Source organism: Haliaeetus leucocephalus, unplaced genomic scaffold (assembly GCF_000737465.1).
Source record: "Haliaeetus leucocephalus isolate CR32 unplaced genomic scaffold, Haliaeetus_leucocephalus-4.0 Scaffold306, whole genome shotgun sequence".
Taxonomy (NCBI): Eukaryota; Metazoa; Chordata; class Aves; order Accipitriformes; family Accipitridae; genus Haliaeetus; species Haliaeetus leucocephalus.
Genome location: NW_010972742.1, coordinates 7,903,480 through 7,927,436, shown reverse-complemented (window position 1 = coordinate 7,927,436; position 23,957 = coordinate 7,903,480). Strand labels below are relative to the sequence as shown.

General features: G+C 52.1%; 1 protein-coding gene across 1 annotated transcript in view; it reads right to left on the bottom strand.

Annotated features, from left to right (window-relative positions):
* Positions 1-20,419, bottom strand: part of ASTN2 (astrotactin 2) — a 302,383-nt gene extending 281,964 nt beyond the window's left edge. Inside the window, exon 1 of the mRNA XM_010571011.1 lies at positions 20,234-20,419. Coding sequence (XP_010569313.1) covers positions 20,234-20,419 — 186 coding nt within the window. The remainder of the gene's footprint in view (positions 1-20,233) is intronic.
* Between the last annotated feature and the right edge of the window lie 3,538 nt (positions 20,420-23,957).

Here is a 23,957-nt window from a genome sequence, read left to right as displayed (position 1 = left end):
CTCTTACCCCCCCCCCCCCCCCCCCAAACAAAAAGAACCTCTTGGTCCCCAGGCGCTCAGCTGATGTCCTCAGCATCCGACCTCCTTTCAGGCTTTCATCACAAAAGAGTCATTTCCCACTGGATGAAGGAAGCCAGAAAAAGAACAGAGTCCATAGTATGTTGCATAGGCAGAGCACTGGAAACCTGGTTCAACCTCCCTGGTCCATGCCTGCACAGTCCTTGGGTAAAGCCCCAACTCAGGATGCCCAGGACACCCAGTCAATATACAAAACACTGGGGCAAAGGCAACCTTCCAGTCCACGGCTGGAGAGCACCTGGATTGGAGACCCAGTGAAACCAGTGCCCCACACGCCACCGCAGCAGAGTGGTACCCGAGAGGATAAGGAAGCTCCATGGCTCTTCACTAGCCACCGCTCTGGGCGATGGCACCCTACACCAGGATGCCGTTCACCAAGAGCTTCACTCGCAGCCAAGGAGGCATGGTTCTCCTCCAGTCCCTCCTGCTGCACAGCCCCACCCCAGCCTCCCTCAGGGTTTTGTGGCCAGGCTTTCCGTACCGGTGAGGATTTTCCAGGGGTGGCAGGGCTCACCCACACCCCCAAGCCCAGGATCTGAGGTGCCGTGGAGGGGACAGCCAGCACTGCCCCGCCAAATGGAGGAAACCCTCTCTCCAAGGCAGGCAAACGTTTTCCATCAAGGAGGTTTCAAACAAGCTCTTCTCTCCTGGCAGCCTCAGCAGAGGGCTGGGACAGGCTCCAGCACGCAAACAGGACCTCAGGAGCCCAAAACGAGTCACTACATGTAAGAAAACAATTAAGAAAACAAGGCCCACGGCTCCACTCCCTCTCCTGTATCCCCACTTCAAGCGGCAGCACACCCTTCCCTCCTCCCTACCGACTCCTGCTTCCACCACGGCCCCTTCTCCCTAACTCATCCCAGGGCACAGCCGAGGACCTCAGCCACCTCCAGCCACCATCAGGGCTGGGATGTGCCGGTCCCCTCCTGCCCCTCTGGGATGCTCAGCCCCCCGGAGAAGAGGCAGAGCTGCCGACACACAGCCAGTGCGGGCAGCAGAGGCTGCAGACTGCCACAAGCCCTAAAGCTGCTCTTTCCTATCGCCAGGTGCAAAACACATTTATTGTTTTAACATTCCCAGCGACAGCTCAGGGCTCCCTTTCCAAAGGACACTTGAGATAAAAATCTATGTGACGGCCGAGCAATTGCAGCAGGCAATTTAATGTGATAGCCCCAGAGAGCACGAAGCGAGGAAAAGCCTGTCCCAAGAGCACCAGGTGAGTAAAGTTACACGCTCGGCGACTGTGTCCCTGCCTGGCCCATAAACGCTCACTGCGGAACAAGGCCAGTCTGCAAAGAGAGGGTTAAATACCCCCTTTGAGTATTTAAAATGTGGGTGCAACCCCGAAGAGGGGGGCTGGCAGGGTCAAGGCTACTCCAGGGAGATTTGCCACAGGGCCCTGAGCCACACCATGGATGGGTCTTGCCAGAGTGAGATCTCGAGGTTTAGGAGATCTGAAGATAGTTTCCCATGACTCCTCATTTCCACCCTTGTTTTCCTCCTCCTCCTCACACATCTCAGTGATGCTCTTTAACAGTGCAACTGAGCCTGAAGATCCTGCCCAGCCAATACAACTCTACCATGAACTTCTGCCATGAGCAGTTACCCCGTACCACAAAGCAGTTGCCACCCTTAGATCAGAGAAGGGACACATGGCACTAGTAGGTACCAAGCGACCCCGCAACACTCGCAAGCTGCAAACATGCAGGGATGAAAACAGCAAGACCTACAGCCCCACAAGAGGATCAAGAACTTGCACCGGGCTTCAGCTTTTCACTCTTCTCCGTGGTGATCCCCCTGCCATGCTGGGTATGCTTCTGGGCTTCTCCCAAGGCGAGGTGACCCATGCATTGGCAGAAGGACACCGAGCATCAGCTCCACCCGTTGAGGCTGTAGAGCTCGGTAACCCAAATGCTTCATCGCACCTTATCGCTGCCCCGTGCACAGCAGTTCTCCCTGCTTTATGGTGACCTGCCACCACCCATGACTGCCAGCTCAGGACAGAGCGGGACAGTAGCTTCTATCACAACCCCAAGAGAGCCCTTACTCCTGGCTAGGGCTGCCAGGCATCTTGACACCAAGCACTCCATCACCAGGACCTTCCTATGCACTGGAGACCCCGTGGGAGGAAGAGGAACAGCACCCCTGGGAGGCTGCCCAGGGTCACCCCTTGCCCAAATCACTTCCAAAGCTCACGGCTTTCTGCTCACTGAGGAACAGGGACGGCAGCCGGGGGGGTCAGGGAGCTGCACAGCTGTGGAGATGCTGTGTTCGGTTCATTCAAAAGTCATTCAATCCCTGCACCCCAGTGTCCTTTGACAACTCAGGAACAGACCTGCCCCTGTTTCATGGGAGCAGGACGAGAATAAATCTATAAATCCAAGGATAAATTCAGTAGGGTGTGCTGGGAACCACAGAAATGCGGCTCAGTTACTTACCTAAGACCAGGTACCCTTGCACAAGCCGGACAGGGGTTCTGTTTTAAAACCAGATGCTGAACGTGTCTTGCACAGACAAAAAAGGAGCCCCAGGGAACAAAAGCCCAGAACCGAGGGCCTGGGCAATCTCTGCAGCTCTCCACCACCCCTGCCTCAGGCACCAAACATGCAGGTCAGTGCAGGGACCAGCTGCAGGAGCAAGAGGAACAGACGTGGCTACATGGAGCATGGGCATGTCCCATTTTTTAATGGTCAACTTGAAAAGAAAAGTACTTAGACCTCTCCTCTTAAAAAGCAGCAGCAGTGGTAGTCCTCCACACGCATGTGTGTCTGCAACCTCTGACCGAGGAGCCGCAGGCAACACGAGGGCAACGGGAGGATGCCAGCCTGCATTCCTGCTCACTGCCGGGAGTGAGATACTTGAAGCTAAATCCTCAGAGCAAAACATTTACAGAAAAAGGATTTCCATCAATCACTTCAAACCACCTGCTTATTTAAATCAGTCCAAACATTGTAAAAGTTCTTTGAAATACTAGGCTGTTGCAAAGTTGGGCTGAAGGCAGCGTGCTGGAAGGGAAGCGTGTTTTGGTGGGGGTTGTAAGGCTGCTCCTCCCGGGGTCAACCCCAGTCCAAGCCCAAATCTGCGTCAGACAGGCTGGAACAACCGCCGGCGGGGACACCCAAGCCTGGCAGAACAGGATAAAGGAACATCCATCACCAGTGACAAAGGGTTATTGATCCTGCCAGAGGGCAGAGAGATGGATTTAATGACCTATCCAAATCCCTTCCACTCCAGCGATCCCATGGAAAAGTAATCCTCATCCTGCAAAACCCTCAAGAAAGGTGGTACTCCCTGGAGTATTCCAACTGATGCCAGTGCCATCGACAGGCTAGGCACATGGAGAAGGTTTGGGGTGTTGAAAAAGCAACCCCCTCACTTTAAAAAAAAAAAAAACAAACCAAAACCCCAAAAAAACTCCAAAACCCCCAAACAAAACCACCCTGCAGTCACAAAACACACTTTCCAAAGCCAAACCACTTCAGCATTAGCCTGAAAAACTTGTTTAAGAAAATGACAATGAAAAATTAGCACGGCTACACTTGTGCAGCCTGGGGCGTGCAGGTGAAACTTGCACCAGTGTCTCACCAACCTCCAAACCCCAGGGACAGAAGGCAGCTTTCCAGGGAGGTTCAGTACAATGAAAGATGCTGATGGGTGCAAAGATAGCAAGGGTCATTTGCTTATCCACTTCATGTTTGAGTTTTCAATATTTGCGTTGTCAGGATGTTTTCCAGTGCAGATAATCGTTTAAACCTGAAACTTCTCAGAACAAAAACATACAATTAGCAACTGCCCACCAACGAGGAAAGGAAGGAAGAAGTCCAAGGCACAATCTAGGTTTGTAAAAAGCAAAACAAAACAAAGAAGTAGCTATGTATGAATGTACTTAAATTAAAAAATAAGGAAGTCATAGTTCGTATTTCTGTACATGACATCCTTCAGATCCCAGCTCAGTAAAAAATATATATGAAGTTTGTATTTCATATATGTCCAGGCACACACATATACAGAGGCATATAATATACACAAAGTGCTTTTGGTCATACATCAGCTCTGCGTATTTGCCTGCTGAAGAGTCCCGGCGGATACCCAGACCCGCGATGCCGAGGGGCGGACGGGACCCCACGAGCTGCGACGCTGAACAAGCGAGCAGGCGCGCGGGAGCTTGCATCAGCTGTGCTGCGCAGGTCAGGGAAGCATATGGCGTGCACGCCAGGCGCTGGAAGGAGGACAACCTCCTCCTCCTCAGCAATTTTTAAGGCCTTGTGCACCGTGAGCCAGGTCTCCAGCTGCCCTCGCTCGAGGGGAAAAGAAGAATAAGGATGTTTTTCTCTGCTATCAAACACGACACGAGACTCGCACGCATCCTCTGATGTGATACAGCTTCAAGGCTACAGGGTTACGCATTCAGGGCTTGTCTCAGCCTCGAGCCTCAGCCCCCAGAGCCCTTCTCGGGGACAGCCACGCTGCTGTCACGCCCCGCAGAGCCTCGCACGGGGTCAGGACTTTTAACTGGCGAGAGACTTTCTGAGACGCATGAGCAGCAGCCCAGGCAGACGTCCCACCTTTCAAATCGAGTTTGCGCCACAGAGAAGGTCAAGCTGTTTCTAAAAATCAGGGAGGTTGTTGCACCCAGCCCTCCAGCTTCTCCACGTATTCACCCCTCCTTGTGACATACCGCTTCTGCACCCTCCTTTTTTGCTCCTCATCCCTCCCCATGTGAAACAAGGATGCTCCACAACCTTGCCAAGTGCATCGGGAAGATCCTGAAGGACATAAGAACAGCTCCTGAAGAATGACTTAGTACCTATTACCACATTAGCTGCTCTCCTGACCAACATGCCAGCGCTGCCGCCTGTCATCGAAAGGATGTGGGAAGCCACAAACCAGACAAGGAAGATGGGAGGAGAACTATCTCCCCATCCCCAGCTTCTCAGCCCTGGGAGCCAGCGGAGCTCTGTCCCTGCAGGGCCACCTTGCAAAAGGGGGAGCAGGGGGTGAGCAGAACCACCCCGATAATGCAGGGGCTCTCCCCGCTCTGGGAGAGGACCAGCTTTTTGAAGACATATGGCTCCTCTTCATACTTTGAGCAATGACTCCACTACGCTTCCAAATTCCAGCTGCCTAAGCTGTTTTTGCAGATATTTCTTCTTTCTTTGCAATCATTTGGCTAATAAGATGAGCAGGTTGGGCTCATTTATTTTGGACACTGTTCTTGGGTCATTAGCGGAAAGGCTAATCATTGCATTGGCAGAAAATATCACTTCTGCTTCAGAGCTGGCTGCATAGCATTGGGAGTGGGAGAGACAGCAGGAGCTTGACAAAGCCTTTAAAAAAAAAATAAAAATACAAAAACTAAGTTACATGCCTGTAGAAGTGGAATTTTCCTCTGCTGTTTCCCAAGATACCTACCACTAGGATGAAGCGGGCAGACTTCAACGCCTGAGGCTGCTCTGCAGAGCTCGCACTCTCTCCCACGCACGTGCCACCTCCGAGGGCCCGGAGAGAGAGCAATGCTCGTGGCGGCAGCCCAGCCTCGCTGCCTCCCTCGCCGAGCCTCAGCAACATGCCCTGGTGATGCTCAGCCCTCCAGGGAAGGATCACCTTCCTCACCCACAGGCAAACCAGGCGGGACACCGAGAGCCCCAAAGCACAAGGCGCAGGAGCCCTTCCTGGGATGGTTTGGGTTTAGGAGAGCGCATCAGATGCGATGCCTGTGCTCTGTTCGCAGCACCTGAGCGCAAAAGCTACCTATAGAGAGTTGTTGGAGGCATTTAAAGAACAATTTGTATTCGGTGGTGAAGGCTGGAGGGCCAGTGGGAGCATTGAACCGCCGGGCATTTGCAGAGCTGAAGCCTGAATTTCCAGGGGAGACGGCAAAGCTGAGCCCTTTCCGTTTCTCTCTCTTGAGAGGAGAAAGCAGAAGCAAAAGACGAAGCCCCACAACACAGCCATGCCAAAACACAGTGGCATTGCCGAGCAAAGCTGCTCCCCGAGCTCAGCTGCCGCAAAACCACCTCTCACCGAGGGCCCTGGGAAAAAAGTTGCCCTGCAGACATCCTGCTAACGCAGAGCGCAGGGACGCAGAGCTGCTGCCCGCTCCCGTCTCCCAGCGCCGCAGAAGCAGCCGCTGCCTTCACCAACTGACCTGGCAAAGGGCAGGAACGAGGTGTCGGGCAGGGGGAACAGCTGGACACGGCACAGGTTGTCCCCTTCTCCGACAGATACGCAGCCAGCACGCCGCCGCCTCCCGCTTCATCCGGCCCCAGGTGTCCTGGCCGCGTGTGCCGCCAGCGATGCCGTGACCTTGGCCGCTCTCGGCGGCATCCCCGGGGCAAACGCAGGCTGGGCCTCCAGGAGAGGCTTTCAGCAGCCATCCGTCAGCTCCACGCTTCCCCTCCCGCTCCCTCCAGCGCCGCAGCCGAGAACCCCAACGCGCTTACCAAGCGAGCGCTGCGTAAGCGGTTATACGGGGAAGAAGCTGGGCAGGGGGACGGGGTGGCAAAGGTTGGGAGGAGGGATGCCAGAAATTTGCCCCCCACCACTTCCCGCGGTGCTTCAGCTCGCTTTGAGCCATGCCGTGCCGAGGATCTTCCCGGTGTCCCCATGGGACCGTCATGCTGCACTCTCCAGGCAAAGCCCCCCCCAGCACCACTACAAAGCCAGCCCCTCGCCGGGGAGCCCAGAGACAAAAGGGGAGCTCAGCCTTGCTCTGCAGGGTGTTCTAACCAGAGAAAGGGAAGAAGATGATTTGGGAGCTAATTTAGAGCTTGGATTTCCTAAGCCTTTTCAGACATTGAGGCTATTGGCAGGCAGCATTACTGCCCCTGCCAGTCTCAGCGGCTATACAATGTCCTTCCCTTGGCAAGGGCAGCAGTGGGGAAAAAATAACACACAAAAAACAAGGGACATGTGATGGAGAGCTTAGCTGAAGGCTCCCTCCCCCTGCTGACCTGCATGCCAAGGAGGAAGAGCATGAAAAAAAAAAAAAAGTGAAAAGCGGCCATTTAAAAAGGAAAGAAAAAACCACACTACTTGTTTTGCTAAGGGAAACATGGCCGAGCCGAGGGGATGGAGCTGTGGCAAGAGGTGAGTGAATGCAACCTGGGGCCATCGCTTTGCTTGGTGGCCAGGACAAAGCCATCACCCCGCATCCTCCAGCCAGCATGGGGAAAGCAGGGCTCCTACCTCCACCTCCACAGGCAGGAGGGAGCGGCTGCATTTTTCACTGCCCCCCTGCACCCCACACTTCTGTACGGAGCCCCCAAAAGCAGGGCCTCCACCTCCCAAGGAGACATTGCCCCCTCCCCAGTGCCCTCGCCCCAGCAAGCCCACAGAGATTAGTGCTGCTGGGCGCGCGGCTCTCCCGATAGGCTTCAGTGCGCAGGGGTGAAATAGAAGGATTTTGCCTCAAAATGTCGTGATCCAAAAAGGCAGGGTGGTGGGAAGCTGCCTCTCCCCTCCCTGGCATACGCAGCAGTCCCCACGGGGGTGACCGCTCTGCTGAGGATGCTGCAGCAGGAGGGAGCTCGCCAGCACCCAGAGGGCAAAAACCCTCTGCGGCCGGAGCATTGCAGACAGGAGCAGTGGCTTCTCAGAGAAAGAGAAGGCAAATCCAACATTTAATTGTCTATTTTTCAAGGGAGAAGAAAGGAAGGAAACCGATCGCGAGAGCAAGGGGACACCCCACCCAGCCAGCCCAGGAGCAACCCGAGCACAGCACACGCACGCAGAACCCCCGTGCAAGTGACAGCTCTGTCCCCAGCTGCGGGGCAGAACCCGCTATTGAACAGGGTGGATTTACCTGAGGAGGGACATATAGCCCCCACCCAGCCGCTGCAGCAGAACGGGCGATGGGAAACCACCCCAGCACGGAAAGGGAGTGCAGCAAGAGATCGTATGTCAGCAGAGACACCCAGAAAACAGGCAAGGCATGGTCAGGTAAACTGAAATCGCTTTAAAACAGTGGTTGGCAAAGAGATACACAGCACACGGCTTCATCATTAAAGCCGCTCTTCCCATCGCTGTGCATCACGTTGGCAAGCTGAGCACCATGTACCTCTACAGGTTCAGCTACTCTGGAAAGCTCGAGCCGGCTCCAGGAGCAGAGCAGCCTGCTCACACGTACACAATGCTTCCCTTCGCAAAGCCAGGATCTTGGTATTATAGTGGAGCACAAGTGGCCCGAAGCCAACGCGGGTCACCTCCACCCAGGACTACCTCCTCCCACGTGGCACCAGCCATGCAGCCAAGGCCAGCCGGGGTGCCCGTGGGCAGGGACATACGCCCTTCAAGGGTCTGCGGCTGCCCAGGTCGATGTTTCACCCCAACCCACCTTGGCTGGGGAAGGGCATTTCCACACCGCTGGGAACAGCTCATCCTCAGCCCCCGCAGGGAAGGCTCTGCCTGGCAGCGGTGTGGGATGCTGGGGCTGGCAGGTAGGGAGGGCTCCGAGGTCCAGGGTGGGGGAGACAGGGACTGTGGCAGCCGAATCCAAAGCAGTCAGTATCCTAAGGCAGGAGCAGCTTGCTTGAAAATTCTGTCCGTGTCTGTGTCTCTGCCTAACCCCAGCCGTCCCTGCAGACCACATGCAGGCTGTTGAAATGCTCACGCAAACCCCCACCTCCCTGCCGTAGAGGGGGCAGGGGAAACACAAGCCAGCAAACAGCCCAGCTCGTTCCTCCCTTCCAAGGAGCACAGGGTAGAGTGGGGAGAAGAAACAGGTCACTTCACTCCTCTGGTTTGGCAAGGTTATTCCCCAATTCCCAGGATTAAGCAGCAGCTACTAGAACAACCTGGCTGACTCCTCCTCCTCCCCTCGGTCCCCAGACAAGCAGAGAATGAGCCGGGCTGCGTGGCAGAGACGGTTCAAGTACACAGAGAGGGAGCAGAGAACTGAAAACTGCTCCACACTACAGCTAGTACTGCAGCATTCACCCCAGCACAAGCCACGAGCATTCCAGGTGGATCTGGGAAAAGGGCGGCCCCAAACCAGTCCTGAGGATGCCTTGAGTCAAGGTCAACGTAGCCCTCAAAGAGGGAGCTAAGATCTATCAACCCAACCAGCATGCCCAGGCAACTGATTCTCAAGATGTCTGGTGTGAAACAGGACCAGTGACAAGCTGGCTGTGTCACCCCAGGCTCTGGGAGCTGCAGGCAAAGACAACACCAGCCCCTCCTCGCAGCGTACTTAAGGTGGGCAGAAAAGCTTTCACCGACAGCCTACACTCTTCCCCAACCAGGGAGGGCACAGCCACATCCACATCCCCTCCCGTAACCTCAGCCTAAGGGTACAAACCTTATTCGATAACTGGATCCTCAGCCGCACAGCCGAGAGGCATCTCGCAGCTTGTTAGCTGGATGCTGCGGGGCGAGAGGAATCCTTGGCACTAATTCAAGCAATAGGTCGACGTACCTGGAGCTGTTGTCTCATTTCTGTTTGTTTCTATAAGCTTTGCAGCAATCATTCCTTTTGTTTGCAGTTTGTAAATGAGCCTCTTCCTTACCTAATCCCCCACCACGGATGGCTGGCAGCACATCACTCCATCACCACGGTGCTCTCCGAAACCAGCACCCCAATATTCATCCTCCATCATCTCTCAACCGCATAAGGCTGCACACAGCCGAAGGACCATTTTCCAAGCAGGTTCCAGACATGCCTGAACCCACAGGGTCCTGAGAGGGTGCAGGGGACAGTGTCTAAATAGCTACGCATCCCAAGCACCCACCACGAGGAACGGTGGTGGGAGAAGCAGCTGCCCTGCCCTCGCCGTCCCCGAGGTCCCAGCCATCCCAAGGATGCAGCGTGGGATCGGGTCCCCAGTACCCCGCTCCGCTGTCGCCCCGCAGAGCCCTCGCCTGCCTCGCCGAGCTGCATCCCGGCGCGCGAGCTGGTCGGCGAGTTCAAATCATTAATTTCTGCGGCAGAGGGAGTCTGACAGGCCCGGTGCTGGCGTGAATAATGATGGATCTCCAGGAGAGGCCAAGCAAAACCTGCAGCTTAATCGTAGCGAGAGGTTCCCTTTGGGGCATTAACCAGTGCCCTCCATCCAGTCATTCCTCCCACTGCAATTTCACGCTGCTGACGGCTGCAGCTCACAGCACCCACATGGGGCTGCCCGTCCCTTTACTTCTGCCTTATCAAACCCACCCCCCCAATGCAGACCTCTGCAGAACGATGCACCCAAAACGCTCCAACATTTGCAAAAGAACCAGCAAATTCAACATCAGGGCTGCTCTCTGCTCCCCTAGCAATCGCGGCCGTCACCACCTTGGTTTCAGCCTGAGCTCATGAGCTTGCTGCAATGAGGAAAACCATGTCCAAAACAGCAGGAGAGCTCAAGCTTGCCTAAGGGGTGGTTGGCGATGAGTTCCTAACCAGATATACCTCTAGGAAGGGAAACGGAGATACCTGATATTGCTAAAGCATCAGCCAGCTTTGCTGCCATCCTCCTGGCAGGCAGGTTTCTTCCCTCCCCAGCCAGAAAAAGAGAGGGGGGGAAAAAAAAAAAAGAAAAAAACCAAGTGGGCTTCTCTGCCAAGGGAAAACAACCAGTTTCCCTGTTGGATAAAATGCAACACAATGAGTAAAGTGCCAAGGCCCTGAAAGCCGAGTGTTTCCCAGCAGAGCTGGGGCTGATGCTCCGCTCGCTCCCTCTCCAGCCGCTGCCATAACGAATCCAGCCCAGCCCTGGGGAGCTCCCACCCAGGGCAAAGCCCAGCCAGTCCAAACAGCTCCCTCCAAAAATAATTATTTTCCTGCCGTTTTAGATAATTGGATTTTGAAAATAAGCTCAATTACTTCCCCCCCACCCCTTTTCCTTTGCTGAACACAAGGCTTCTGCTTGGAGCTGGCGGAGACCTTTTGCAGGCTGAAACGGAGCTCGCTCCCTCTTGTCCGGGGGGATGGAGGTGGGAGGGAGGAGGCGGAGTGGGAGCAGTGACAGGTAAAAATAACCACACTTGGCCTGATGTTGCTCCCAATTAAGCCGGTGGGAATTTTGCCCAACTTCCTACAGCAGCAAGATCCAGACACGCACATAAAAAAAAAGTCCTCTGCTATATTAGCAGCCTTATGATCATCAGAGAAAATCACGTACGCCTGAGCTTCCTCCCCCTATTTCACGCTGGCAGGTGTTTGAGCATCCCCTTCACCAAGGCCAGGCACTGCAGAGGCTGGAGACACTTGCCGAGTGATCATCAGACCCCCGCCGCCTTCCCCCACGGCACCGCATCTCCTCTGGGTTGGGCACAGTTACTCCACGGAGAGCTTGGCAAAGTTTTTCAAGGAATGGTTTATCTGCTCAGACAGTTTCACATCAGCTGAAACTAAAGCATAAGTGGTTTTGGGGTGGATATGGAAAGTGTTGAAGAGTAGAAACATTTCATTCTGACACTTCCCTGAACAAAAAGCGCTCTGCCTTTTCACAGTATAGCATTGCCTTGTGAAACTAAGTCCAATTTATTTTTAAATGGAAAGAAAAAAGCCCAAACTAAAAGCAAACATCATATTTCTGGGGACAAATACAATATTGCATTTCATCCTGTCATTAACACTTACTCCCATCTTTGGGATTTGCCAACCAAATGAAAATTCAGTCTTTTGTAGTGCTGTAATGTAAAAGCTTTCACAACCACCTTTAAGCTATTCTGCATCAGGTTCATCATAGTTCACCTTTACATGAGCCAACTCCGGATACCGACAACATTTTAACCGATTAAAACATTTCAACCTTGCACTCAAACAAGAATAATTACCGAGAAAAGTGAGATCTGCAGATAACACAAGGTTTGAAGAAAGCAGACAGACATTTCACTCCTTGTCTGAAGACCAATCCAGCCTTCAAGCCCCCCAGGCTCTCCCTCGCAGCTGAAACAGAAAAAGCAAACCCCAGGGCGAGAAGCATCACCCAGCGCCTGCTCCCCGTGTCCCCTGGGTCAGAGCCCGCGTTGTACCGACAGAAAGCCGGAGATGACACTACTGCTGCAGGGAGGTAAAGAGCATGCTGGGCATCCCCCGCCGTGCCCCAGCACAGCCCAGCCCCACCAGCAAGGGGACAGCACCCTACACCCTGCTGGCATCCCTGTCACCCGGCCGAGGAGCTCCCCGAGGCAGGCGGTGTGAGGTTTGCAGCCCAGGAAAATACTCTCCATCATAAGCAATTACCTTGGAGCCAGGGGCCAGCCACCCCCGGGCACCACCGCACCTCCCAGAGAAGTCAGCATCCACAGGAGTTTTCCTGGATTAACGTTTCGTGACAATTTTAATGCTGTATGTAGTTTTGAGCCTGGCAGCTTAAAGCTATTAGACCTAGGCTGGTAGCTGCAAAGCATTTCTGTGTTTATGTCAATGTTTCAAAGGTACCGATCAAACACTCCCAGCACTTTACACGCAGGATTAGCATGGGGCTCCCACGTGGAATTGCTCTCTCCAGGAGCCCAGCAGCTCAGCGAGACCCGACCTGCATGGGACCGGGACGCTCCTTCCTCTCCGACCGCTCTGCAAACCAGGAGCCAAGGCAGAGCTACTGCACCAAAGCCTGGCTTTTCCATCTGCTTCGCCCAGGCTGAGAGAAAAAGCACCGAGAAAAGGTCAAGCTACCAGCTACGCCCCGCGGTGCTGTAGATGTGCAAGTATTTCTCCCAGACAGATGGTGGGAAGGGGAAGAGCGAGGAGGAGGAAGGAAGGGAACAAGTTCAAGACAAGAATCCGAAATCGGCAAACTCCCTGCGCAGCCCAGCGCACCACGCGATAAAAATACACGGCTTGCTGTCACCAGCAGCGTGGAGGGACCCACCACGGGGGCGAAGGCAAACGCACACGACGCCTTGTTGCACGTCCCACCTTGAGCCATGAGCTAACGCTGCTCCGACGCTCCTCACCCCATTTCCAAAACCTTCCTTCTGTAGTTTTTCTCCATCTCCTCGCCACTTCAGCATCCCCCTTCCAGCTCTAGCACCTCGTGACTATACCAGCCACCTTTCCAATGCAAGCTTTTACTTTTTCCCCTCCAGCCATCTTCTTTTCTCAGCACATTGAGGTTGGGAATTTTCTAAGGCTGCAGATCCCTCCCACGCATTCGATGCCATCTGCAAAAAGCAAACCCCTCCCAAGCGCTTCCTATGGCTGCTTTTCCCCCCAGTAACAACTTTGATTGCTCTGGGGATGACATAAGAAAAGTTAGTTTTCTGCTCAGTTCGGATGAGCTAAGAGTATTTATTCAGTCTTGCTTTATCAGTGATGCAAATCAAGCACTCCAGTTACATATTTTAACACAGTGGGGGGAAAAAATCTGCTAGATAGAAAGCTATAAAGTGTCTAATGTATTCACAGTAGCTAAGGTAGAAAACAGAGAGAGATTAGTGAAAAATTATTAACATAACAGGTGTCATTGTCACAGAAGTGACACTTTAAAGACAAATCCACCCCAAATGAATTCCCTAAATACAAGAGCACATCGTTAACTACATTTAGTCCCTGTTTTATGTCGTCGCTGCAAAGGAGGAGGAGAACGGAGAAGAGGGGGAGGGTGAATGAAAGAGGCTGCTTCTCCCAGCCTACAAAAAGTTGGTTAGTGGCACATTATGGAAATGAAACTTGAAGACGAAGGATATCCCCACCCTGGGAAAGAGCAGACACCACCGACAGCGTCAGGGCGAGAGGATCGGGAGGCTTGCTTCTAGCTTCGCTCACCAGCAGCCCCCCCCAACACCAGTTGAAGTGCACACTCACGACTTCATTACCATGTCCAAGGTGCTCCGGACAGCACTGGGCAGGTAAAGGTTATTAGGGTGAAGTTCAGCTTCCAGCTGTGCTGAGCTCCAGTCCCCAAATCAACAGTCTTGCAAGCACTCAGCCCCACCGCCTTGGGCCACTAGACCCAGCAAAGGTCTCGCCAGCCCCTTTTGGCCACCTCAAAGCAGCTCAGGAAGAGCTTAGGGCCACCTTCAGCAGAGCAGGGCCGACTGCTGATGGGACACTGCTCCGGGAAAGATGCTAACGGCTTGGTCTGTCATCAGGACAGACCCTGCGGCTCCCATCTGCCTCCCGGCGGTTTGGGGATGCTCGGTCCATCCGCACGCTGGGGTGGGCACCTCCTTTTCCTCTCGCCACACGTGAGGAGCGAGGATGTAATTCTCACACAGGGACACCCTGAATCCAAATCCTGGGGTGCCAGGGCTTTTCTTTTTGGTTTTGTTTTTTAATAAAAACAGCCCATTGGAGATCCATTTAGCTTTTGAATACCTTTCAGATAAGGATATCTGCTGCAGCAGCAATTCTCTCCCTACCTTAATTAATTCCTAAACATATCACCAGCTGGAAGTGCATGTTTTATGAATCTGGTTGACCTCCTGGTGCTGAAATGATGACACAGATGTTGTGCCTTCTTCCCCCCCCCATTCCTCATTTTCCCCCTTTCCCCCCCCCCCCAAATGAGCTGGCAGACGGGAACTCCAATGCTGCCATCAGCAAGACACACTGCAAGGAGCCAGAGTAAGGCTCAAGCAACATTTTACATCCACTGGAGCACCCGGCTCCACCAGAGCAGTCAGCCATCCCGCAGGACACAAGCCACCATACAAGCTGCAATCACACAGTTGGGAGGGAAGTAAATCCATTGGGAGGTTTTGCACCAAGGAGGACAAAATACCACTGGGTAGGAAAAGGAGGCACCACTCAAATGATGGCCAAGCAGAGAGGAACGCCAGAGCTGAAGAAGCCCACATGTGGATGTGTCCGAAGCCCACGGGACCTGGAGCGATCCCTCAGACAGCTGTTTGCTGGGGACAATGGGACTCACCCCAGCTCTGCAAAGGGTTTCAGCCTCCTCTCCCCTCCCGTGCATGCCAGGATAAGCCCAATTGCACTGGTATGACATTATATCTATCTATGGGAAGGAGAATAATCCCTGCCGGCACATGCAGATAGAAAGGCAATTGGGCTCACGCAGTTTGGAGAAGACCTCGCCATCCCGTCCAACACGCTGGATGGATGCTGTGTTCAGGGCAGCCGAGGCACCGAAGGGCTCATCCCACCGCGTACGGCTGCCACCGCACCCCAACAACTGTGCAGGACCGGCACGATGCCACCCACACACGATGCTTTGTGCGCCCAAGCTGAAAGCCGAGAGCCTAATGAGACACAGGCTCCACGAGGAAACGCGGGCAGTGGAGCAGGGAGGGAGAGTTGTGATGTGGGTCACAGAGCACAGCAAAAAAGAAGAAAAAAAAGGGGGGGGGGGTGTGTGTGTGCAAGAGTATGTGTTTGTCACAGCCCTTGCTGGGTGACAGCAGCTTCAGAAAGGAGAAGCAGCAGCTCCTAAAACCTCGCGTGCTCTTGGATATTCCTGCAGTGCTTAAGAAACTAGAGAGCTGCCGCAGCCCGAGGCAGCCACGAGAAACCGTGCTCACTGGGACCCACCTGCGCGGTGCATCGGGCCCCCAGGACCCCTCCCCAGCTCCACTTTGGAGCAGGATGCTAAATCAGAGTGAAGCATTTAAGAGCACGCTTTATACCCAGCTCACAGGCTGACGGAGCACAGCACCAATAGCTGATCATTAGGGAAACATCAGGATGCATAAGAACAAGAAGAAAAAAGGAAACTCATATAAATAAGAGCTAAAAAAATCCACTGGGAGACCTAGAAACCAGCAGCTAACTTGTCTACTGCCAGTAACAGCCAGCAGAAAGTAGGCATTAAAAATAAAAAATAGTAATATAAAAAAAGCAGCCTGATGAGGTCTGGTCACCTTTTATTCCAGACACCGAAACGCTCCCTTGCAAGGCGATGGTACAAGATGAAACAAGGCTTTTTGCTTGTTACCGTTCTCAAAAAGAGCCCACCTTATTTCGGCTGGAGATGGAGCAGAGGCAGCGCATAGCTCGTTCACATACCCACACACCAGGCAGGCATGGTCCCAGCTCTGATCTCCCACAGCCAGGGCTTTTACCGGCGTCACTCACACAGGCTTATGGGAGAACCCATCCCTTCGCCAGCAGGACGGGATGCGGCTTTGCATCCTCTTCCCAAACCCTCATCCCAGGCACCCGCAGGGCCAGGAGGAGCCGCTGGGTGCAATGGCCCTGCCGAAGGTCTGCAAGGCAGGTCAATGCACAGATAAAACATGCCTGTCCTACCCACAGCCACCCCTCCACCTCCCCAGAGCCCAGCAAATAAGCCCCCATCTACGGCAAACGCTGCTGGACACATCCCCAGGTCTGAATTTACCATGATGCAGAGCAATAATTAAACAGGGACGCAAGATGGTGAGGAACAACAACAACAACAAAATATCTCTTACATTTTGTTAAATTCAGCAATTTACAAGGCTGGAATAATTAGTGGTTTAAAATGTTTTGACACAAGCAGCCCCAATAATCATGATAAATCATATCAGGCATATGCCCAGATCCTTGAAGTGACAGATGACAAACAGAGCAGTGACAAGACGCTCCATCACGCAGGGAATCATTGAGTTAATGGAAGAATTATTGCTTCTGAAATCCACTCCAGTCCTATTGTGGGGAACATTCCAATTTATCAAAGCCAAATGAACATTAATTGCTGCAGCCTGGTAAGTTTTCGAGCTGCTGTGACCTTCATTGAATTTTAATCCAAAACAGATAAGATTTACTTCCACACAAGAGGAAACAACACAATTAAACCCAAATGACAGCTAAGATTATGGGGAAAAAACACAACAGGCGTAATGACAAAAATATTGATTCCTTTCTACTTGACACTGCACAAAAAAAAAGGTAAATAAATAAAATCTAACATTTGCATATTTGTTTTTTCCCCTTTCTCCCTTCTTTTCATTTGGGAGACAAATTTCAGATGCTCAAGCCAAGAGGAAAGGGGTGGCAGACAGTAATGGAGACTGAATTCCCTTTAACTGCAGTAATTAATGTTATGTCTCATTGGGGAGAGACTAAGAAAAAACAGTGAGGAAAGGGGGAGGGGAGAATCAAGTATTATTTTGCTGTCAAAGATGCCCTTGAGCTTGGGTAGGGAGGTGTGAAGAGGGTCATGGTCACCCAGTGCTTTTGCGGGAGCAGATGGTGGTCCCATGGCCACAGGGTCATGGACACTGGTGGCCCCTTTCCCGCTGCACTGAAAGCAAACCCACACCAAACCAGAAAGCTCTGCACCGACAGCCAAAATCACTGGAAAGAGTAAACCCAGGATTTACACACACACACCCCTGGAGCCCCCACGCAGCACAGAAGGGATCTTGGCTTTAGAGGCAGAGTAGGAGCCACCAGCCAAGTCATAAACTTCTACACAAATCCAGAGCAACATTCCCATCAGAGGGAGCTCAGCTTGGAGATGTCTTGCTGTCCAATAAAGCTTTGCCAGAGTACTCCGTAAGTGCGGGATTAGCGAGATCCCCCAGGCAAACCTTCCCCGGCTTTCTATAACTCAGCCGGAGGACGAGAAGACAGGTAAAAGTAAGTGTTACAGCCACTTAAAGGAGATGGAAGGAAGCACTTTCCCATGTCTCCTCCTGTCCCCCGTAGCGAGATGCTGGGCTGATGATGAACGGGGCCCGCAGACCCTGAATGCCAAGGCAGCGCTGGGGTGGGCTGAAACTCCTCCTGCATCGCGGCAATGGAACTTTAGTCTATAGAGAGCATGCAGGAGACATCGGGCTTTATATGGTAGGAAGCAGAAGAAAAAGTATTTGAGAAGCTGGAAAGGAGGAGACGGGGACGTCCAGCTGCGTCTCGAGGCAGGAGAAGGGATACGGAGATGGCGGGCACAGGGGAGGACAGGAGGGGGTAGCACACAGCCCCCCACGCTGGGATCCGGCGGCTGCCGAGCACGGCACAGCCGGGGAAACACACTGCCGGGGAGGCAGGAGGGCTCGAGTGATGGGAGGACTCTGGGATGAGATTTAGCTGGGGTCGGGGAGGAAGGTAAAGGTGTGGGAAAGAAGCTTGAGCAGAGCTCGGGGACTCAGAGGAAATATTTCACCCAAGAAACAAATACTTTTGCCCCATTTTACTTCAGCTACAGAACTCCACGTGGTCTTGAGGGGGAAAAACCCAACAGAACACACATTTATCTTCTGCTAGGAACTCAAAAGTTGGCTCTGGTTCACTCAAGAAGTTAATGAATTTTCTAAAAAAACTGGGCAAAGTTTCAAGTCTGCACTGCAATCCTGACCCAGGGAAGAAACACGCAGGGCTTCTGCCTCCCCAGGGACACACCTGCAGCCCAGACTCCGTCCCGGACCCACATCCCTGCCTGGGACCTCGGCTCCCGTCGTGAGGACTATCAGGATTTATAAAGCAAGCAGCTTACTCTGTGCAGGAGGAACATTTGTTTCTCTCCTGTCTTGCCCTTGCTTTTGCAGAAGGGCAGGAAAGGCTCAGGGCAGGAGTTAACTCTCACAACAAAGCCACAGGTGCTCCCATGCTATCGGTTTCAGCGAGATGTGGCAAAGCATATCTTCACTGGCTGACCCTGGATTAGAGTGCAAAAACATTTCTTCTGTGATATGCATGGTGATGCCTTCAGCTCCAGCCCACAAGTGTCACTGCTCCTGCACTCCAAGGTACAGCAAATGAAGGCTCTGGGCAGGAATTTCTCAAAGAAACTCGTTTCTCTCTCCAAAGCTTCAATTCATTACAATCATCACGTTGTTTTTTAGAAAGATCAGCTTCAGCAAGGCCTGAGGACCAGGACTGAATCTCTCCCTGCCAAAGAAAATCCACATTTCAAGCAATCGCAGTAATCACCAGGCTCCAGAGCCAGTGTCTCCCTGCAGCCATGGGCCACTTCTCCACAGCTCCGGTTTGCCCACAAAAGCCAAGCAATCCCACACTCAAACCAGGGATTGAGCTTTTCACACCCCACACTTGGGGTCTGCTGCCTTTAGCCCTTGCTTGCTCGCTCTTATTTTTTCAGGCTCGTTTTCCAAGTATACCAGTTTTCTTTTTTCCCTCCAAAACTCCATCTCACTGACATTTTTAGCAGGATGTAAGAGACGTTCCCTATCCAACCCAGTAAGCTGCAGTCCCCGATTCCTCCCCCTTCTGCCATCCTGCTATCACACTACCTCTTATCTTGCCCAGCAGCCTTAATGCAAAGCCTCTCTCTGTGCTCATATGCACTTAGTGCCCAATCTAAAGCCCCACTGACAAGGGCCGAGACACTCAAAAAAACAGATTTAAGTTGTAAAAGCTAAATAGCCACTTGTTCAAATAGAAAAAATAAAGGCTTCGTGCAGCCTTCATCTCTGCTGCTCTTCCCAAAACAAAGAACAGAAGCCGTGAAGATGACACATGGATTCCAAGAGATGAACAGATTCACCTTTTGCAGAGGGTTGCTTCAATGGTATCCCCAATCCTGTAAAAGACTTTCTTTGGGCAAATAGATGACACGCATATACACAGGATCTACAAGTCTAACTTCTTTTTTTCTTTTATTGACAGGATAGTTTATCCCAATGGGACTTAAGGGACAATACATTTAAGTCCCATTTTACAGATGGGACTCTAAAGCACAGAGGAATGATGGACCAGATCCAAATACGTCAGCAACCACCTCATAAGATACTGAAATAAGCATTTTAAAAGGCAACAGAGCACATAAATGATCTGTTAATAAAAGGTCACATAAACACCTGAGATGGAGATATTCAAAGCATCTGGACCATCTTTTTACTTTTAGGTCAGGCTTGTCCTTTGCAAGAGAAAGATCATGCTACAGCCCATATTCACCTGATAGGCAAAATTTAGCTTCAGAAAGCTTCAGAAAAAATGACCAAGCCCAAAAATCTTGCCTTTGCACATGCCCAAACACAAGACCGAGGAGGAGAAATACTGCACTAACACACCTCGCCAGTTGCCAAAGGCAGGAAGAACCACAAGCTTCTTTGTCACCCTCCCAACAGCTTCTTCCCTATGGTCTGTTGCTTTACTTTATTTCATTTTCTTAAAAGACCAACCACTTTTTTTTTTCCTGGCCCATTCAAACACATCTCTCCCTCTCTTGAGGCCCAACCGAGAAGGGACACAAACATTTGCAAACCGGACTTGCCACCCTGCTCCTTATCACCACCATCCCACCACGATCTGGCTGCCAGCCGCCATCCCCTCCCAGAGGCTCCCCTGTCCCCTCCGATGCCATTAGCAGCTTTGACTCACCATGACCGAGATGTGAAGAATGTGCATCTGCTCCTCCACTATCTCCGAAGGCTCCTGGAGGCTGGGGGGGGTTGCCCGGGAGAGCTGCTCAGCGCTGCTCATGGAGACGTGGAAGTACAGGGTGCCGTTCTCCAGCCACTGCTGCTTCCAGTGCACCAGCGAAATGTCAGCCACGGTCCCCGACATCTCTGCAAGGACAAAATACACAACTGAGGATCAGTTTTCTCTGTGATGCTTAAAGGTGGTATTCTGAGCGGTCCTGGAAATCAGGACTTTAGAGTCTTACCCCTAGTACTGCTTCTGATCTGCAGGATGAGCTTGAGCATTGTTTTATGGCCTCTGTCTGCTCTTTCCCCCATATGTGAACAGTAACAGTTGTCTCCCTTAATAAAAAGCAAGGGGCTACAAACTGCCTTGCGATTTCTAGACTAGCTTTCTAGAAATCAATGTTGTTGTTGATGTGATGGCTGCACATTTTAGAAAGATCAGCTTCAGCAAGGCCTGAGGACCAGGACTGAATCTCTCCCTGCCAAAGAAAATCCACATTTCAAGCAATCGCAGTAATCACCAGGCTCCAGAGCCAGTGTCTCCCTGCAGCCATGGGCCACTTCTCCACAGCTCCGGTTTGCCCACAAAAGCCAAGCAATCCCACACTCAAACCAGGGATTGAGCTTTTCACACCCCACACTTGGGGTCTGCTGCCTTTAGCCCTTGCTCGCTCGCTCTTATTTTTTCAGGCTCGTTTTCCAAGTATACCAGTTTTACCTTTTTTCCCTCCAAAACTCCATCTCACTGACATTTTTAGCAGGATGTAAGAGACGTTCCCTATCCAACCCAGTAAGCTGCAGTCCCCGATTCCTCCCCCTTCTGCCATCCTGCTATCACACTACCTCTTATCTTGCCCAACAGCCTTAATGCAAAGCCTCTCTCTGTGCTCATATGCACTTAGTGCCCATCAAATGTGCAACAACAGTAAATAACATGCTGCACAAGGTGCCTTTAACCTCCTACAGCTCTTCCAGAAAAAAGGCTGGAAGACGCTCCTAGAGATCTGCAGCCAAGCCCAAGGGAGGTTTGCTGCCTGGCACAATGCGGAGGGAGGACACTTGGTGCCAAGCAAGCCAAAACGCAGACATCAGTACATGCTCTGCTGGCATTTACAACAGAAACCTTCTTCCAGGTTGCGAGGTAGCACTACAGTTGTATTTAACAAGAACATTCCCAGCACAGACTAATGAGCACCGGCAAGAAGAGATAACCACCGGGCTTGACAAATATCTATTAACCTTGGGGTTGCACGTCTGTCAGTCGTCTTCTGCAGCATTCCGTCAGTTTTGTATCCCACCCGATCCCAACTTACAGCGTAAGCACCCTGGGAGCCAGGATTACAGCATCCCAGCGCGCGCATCCACTGCGGCAGCTTCCCCTGACTTAGGGCACCACAGCCGACTGATTAGGGGCTTGGACAATCCAGGTACCTCGTAACCAAAAGCCAGCCCCAGAGCCGCAGCACAGCCAGAGCCAGCAGCTCCAAGCCTCAGCTGCAGCTCCTGCCTTGCCCAGGCAGCAGCAGACACAGGCAGGAGCACTGACAGCTCCACAGCTGCCCATCAAGTTTTAAACGGATCTCTGCAAAGAACTGATTTGGCAGTTTGGCAGCCGAATCAAAACCGAAAAAAAATACTAGCGCAAAATGAGCCAAAATATTTCTCCTTCCACCACCTCTTTTTTTATGTTTGTTTTTCCATTTGCAATATAAGCAATGGGAAGCAAGTCAGGTCCTCTTAGTCACTGGGCCCACGGCTTCGGCAATCACCTGCTTTGTGGGAGACCCAAATTCAATTCCCTCCTGTTTGGGAAGAGCGACCGGCTGTAACAGACCGTGACCTGCAGTCTGTGTCGTGTGTCCGCTCCAGAAAAGCCGACCGCACGAGTCTGGGTTCCCCTGGCACCAGGGTGGGAACAGAGACAAGGTCCTCCTCCCCACCTCGGCCGCAGAGGGTCAGTGGGGAGGACGGGGCTTGTTCCCAGGCAGGCAAAGTAGCCAGGGAACAGCGGTGGCATTTTGCACTTCATTTTCCTGAACCCAGCTGGCGAAAAGCACATCCAGTTCCAGCTCCTGGTGGGGACAAAGGAAGGAGCAAGCCCAGCTGAAGCCATCCTGAGGGGTACCCACACCTTTCAGGACAAGATGCTTCAAGACACTTGGGTGCTGGCTCATGAGCAGCCACGCAGGCTACGTGACCAGGCACTTCCACTTCTACAGACCCACATCTCAACCCAGCAAAAAACCCCTCTCAATCCTTCAGGTATAATTTTTCTTACCCCTGAAATCAATACATTTTCCAGCAGCAAGCTCCTGGTCCTGCAGGATGCCCCCTCACTGCATAGCCCAGCTGAGGGCAGGGACAAGGTTACCCCGTTACTGCCAACTCCCTGATTCAGCACCTCACTAATTACAGTACTGACATACCTGAGCCAGCTGCACTGTCACCTGAATCTAATTGGAGGGCTGTGCTCATTATCTCTGCCTCCCTAGCACAGCACTGGTCGTTATCCCCAATCTCTATGCACATCTGAGCACTCGAAGGAGAAAAACTAAACAGCTCCTGACCATGCACGGGATGCATCAAGAGCCCACGCTCACACTTTGGAGGGGATGCGTGAACTCCCTGTCATATCTCTGTCATTGCAATGAGATCACTCCTAATAATCCCTTCCCTCCTCTAATATAAATAGCCATTTGCTGGAGCAAATCAGTAGCAAGAGGTGTTGCTTGCAGTCTTTCCCCTGTAAATCAAGCCAGCCCTGCGGCTCACACTGCAGGACAGCAGCCTGCACAAGACCTGGGAATCTAATGAAATGAGTCTTGTGTCTCTCGCCTTCAAAGAGGCTAAAGCAGAAGGTTTCTTATAGTGGTAGAAGTAAGAACAAAACAAGACGAATATCAGGCCTGCTTAATCGCAGTCATCTTCCTAGCAATACTTCAAAGGTCTGTACTGAAAAGCATCTCCTCGTCTAATTAAAATTGCAAGAAATGCTACTTTTAGGAGCAAAAGCACTAACTTGGCTTTGGGATAGATATCACAAGCTCTTCCACAGAGGCAAACAGGCCACGGGACAGCACAGAAGCATCCACAGACAGGACTCTGGTTATGCAAAGCCATCTTAATTCTGTTCAGAAGGACAGTCACCCATAGGAAAGGATGATTTACAGTATTACACTCTCATCACACACACATCCCTGCGGCAAACCTTTCCAAAAGTGCTCAGGAAAGGAAATTATATCACACAGACCACAGCACAGACCTGATGTGGGTGCCACCATGACCCCACTGCTACAGTTCCCAAAGGCTACATTACATTAGGGAAGGAGGAAAAAAAACCTCCAAAGTCAATCTTTCTCCAAATTTTTTCCCTTGCGCACACATTTTTGCATGGGATGTTTAAAAGGATCACAGAGAACATTTCTGGGGAGTTCTGAGATATAGGCAATTTTTTGGATTTTAGCCTAGACTGAAGATAAGCCTGTTTCATTTTCAAAAGGTCTCTTCCAAAAGTAGAAACTTCAATTTAACATTCATTTCACAATTTTAAGCAAACCCAGCAGTGAGGCAATTTCTGACGAAAGCTGACTTGCCAAGCCTGGGTACCATTTACCATACATTTACAAATACCTATATGCTCTTCACCCCTGCAGCCTGTGTTGCAGGAAACCTGGCCA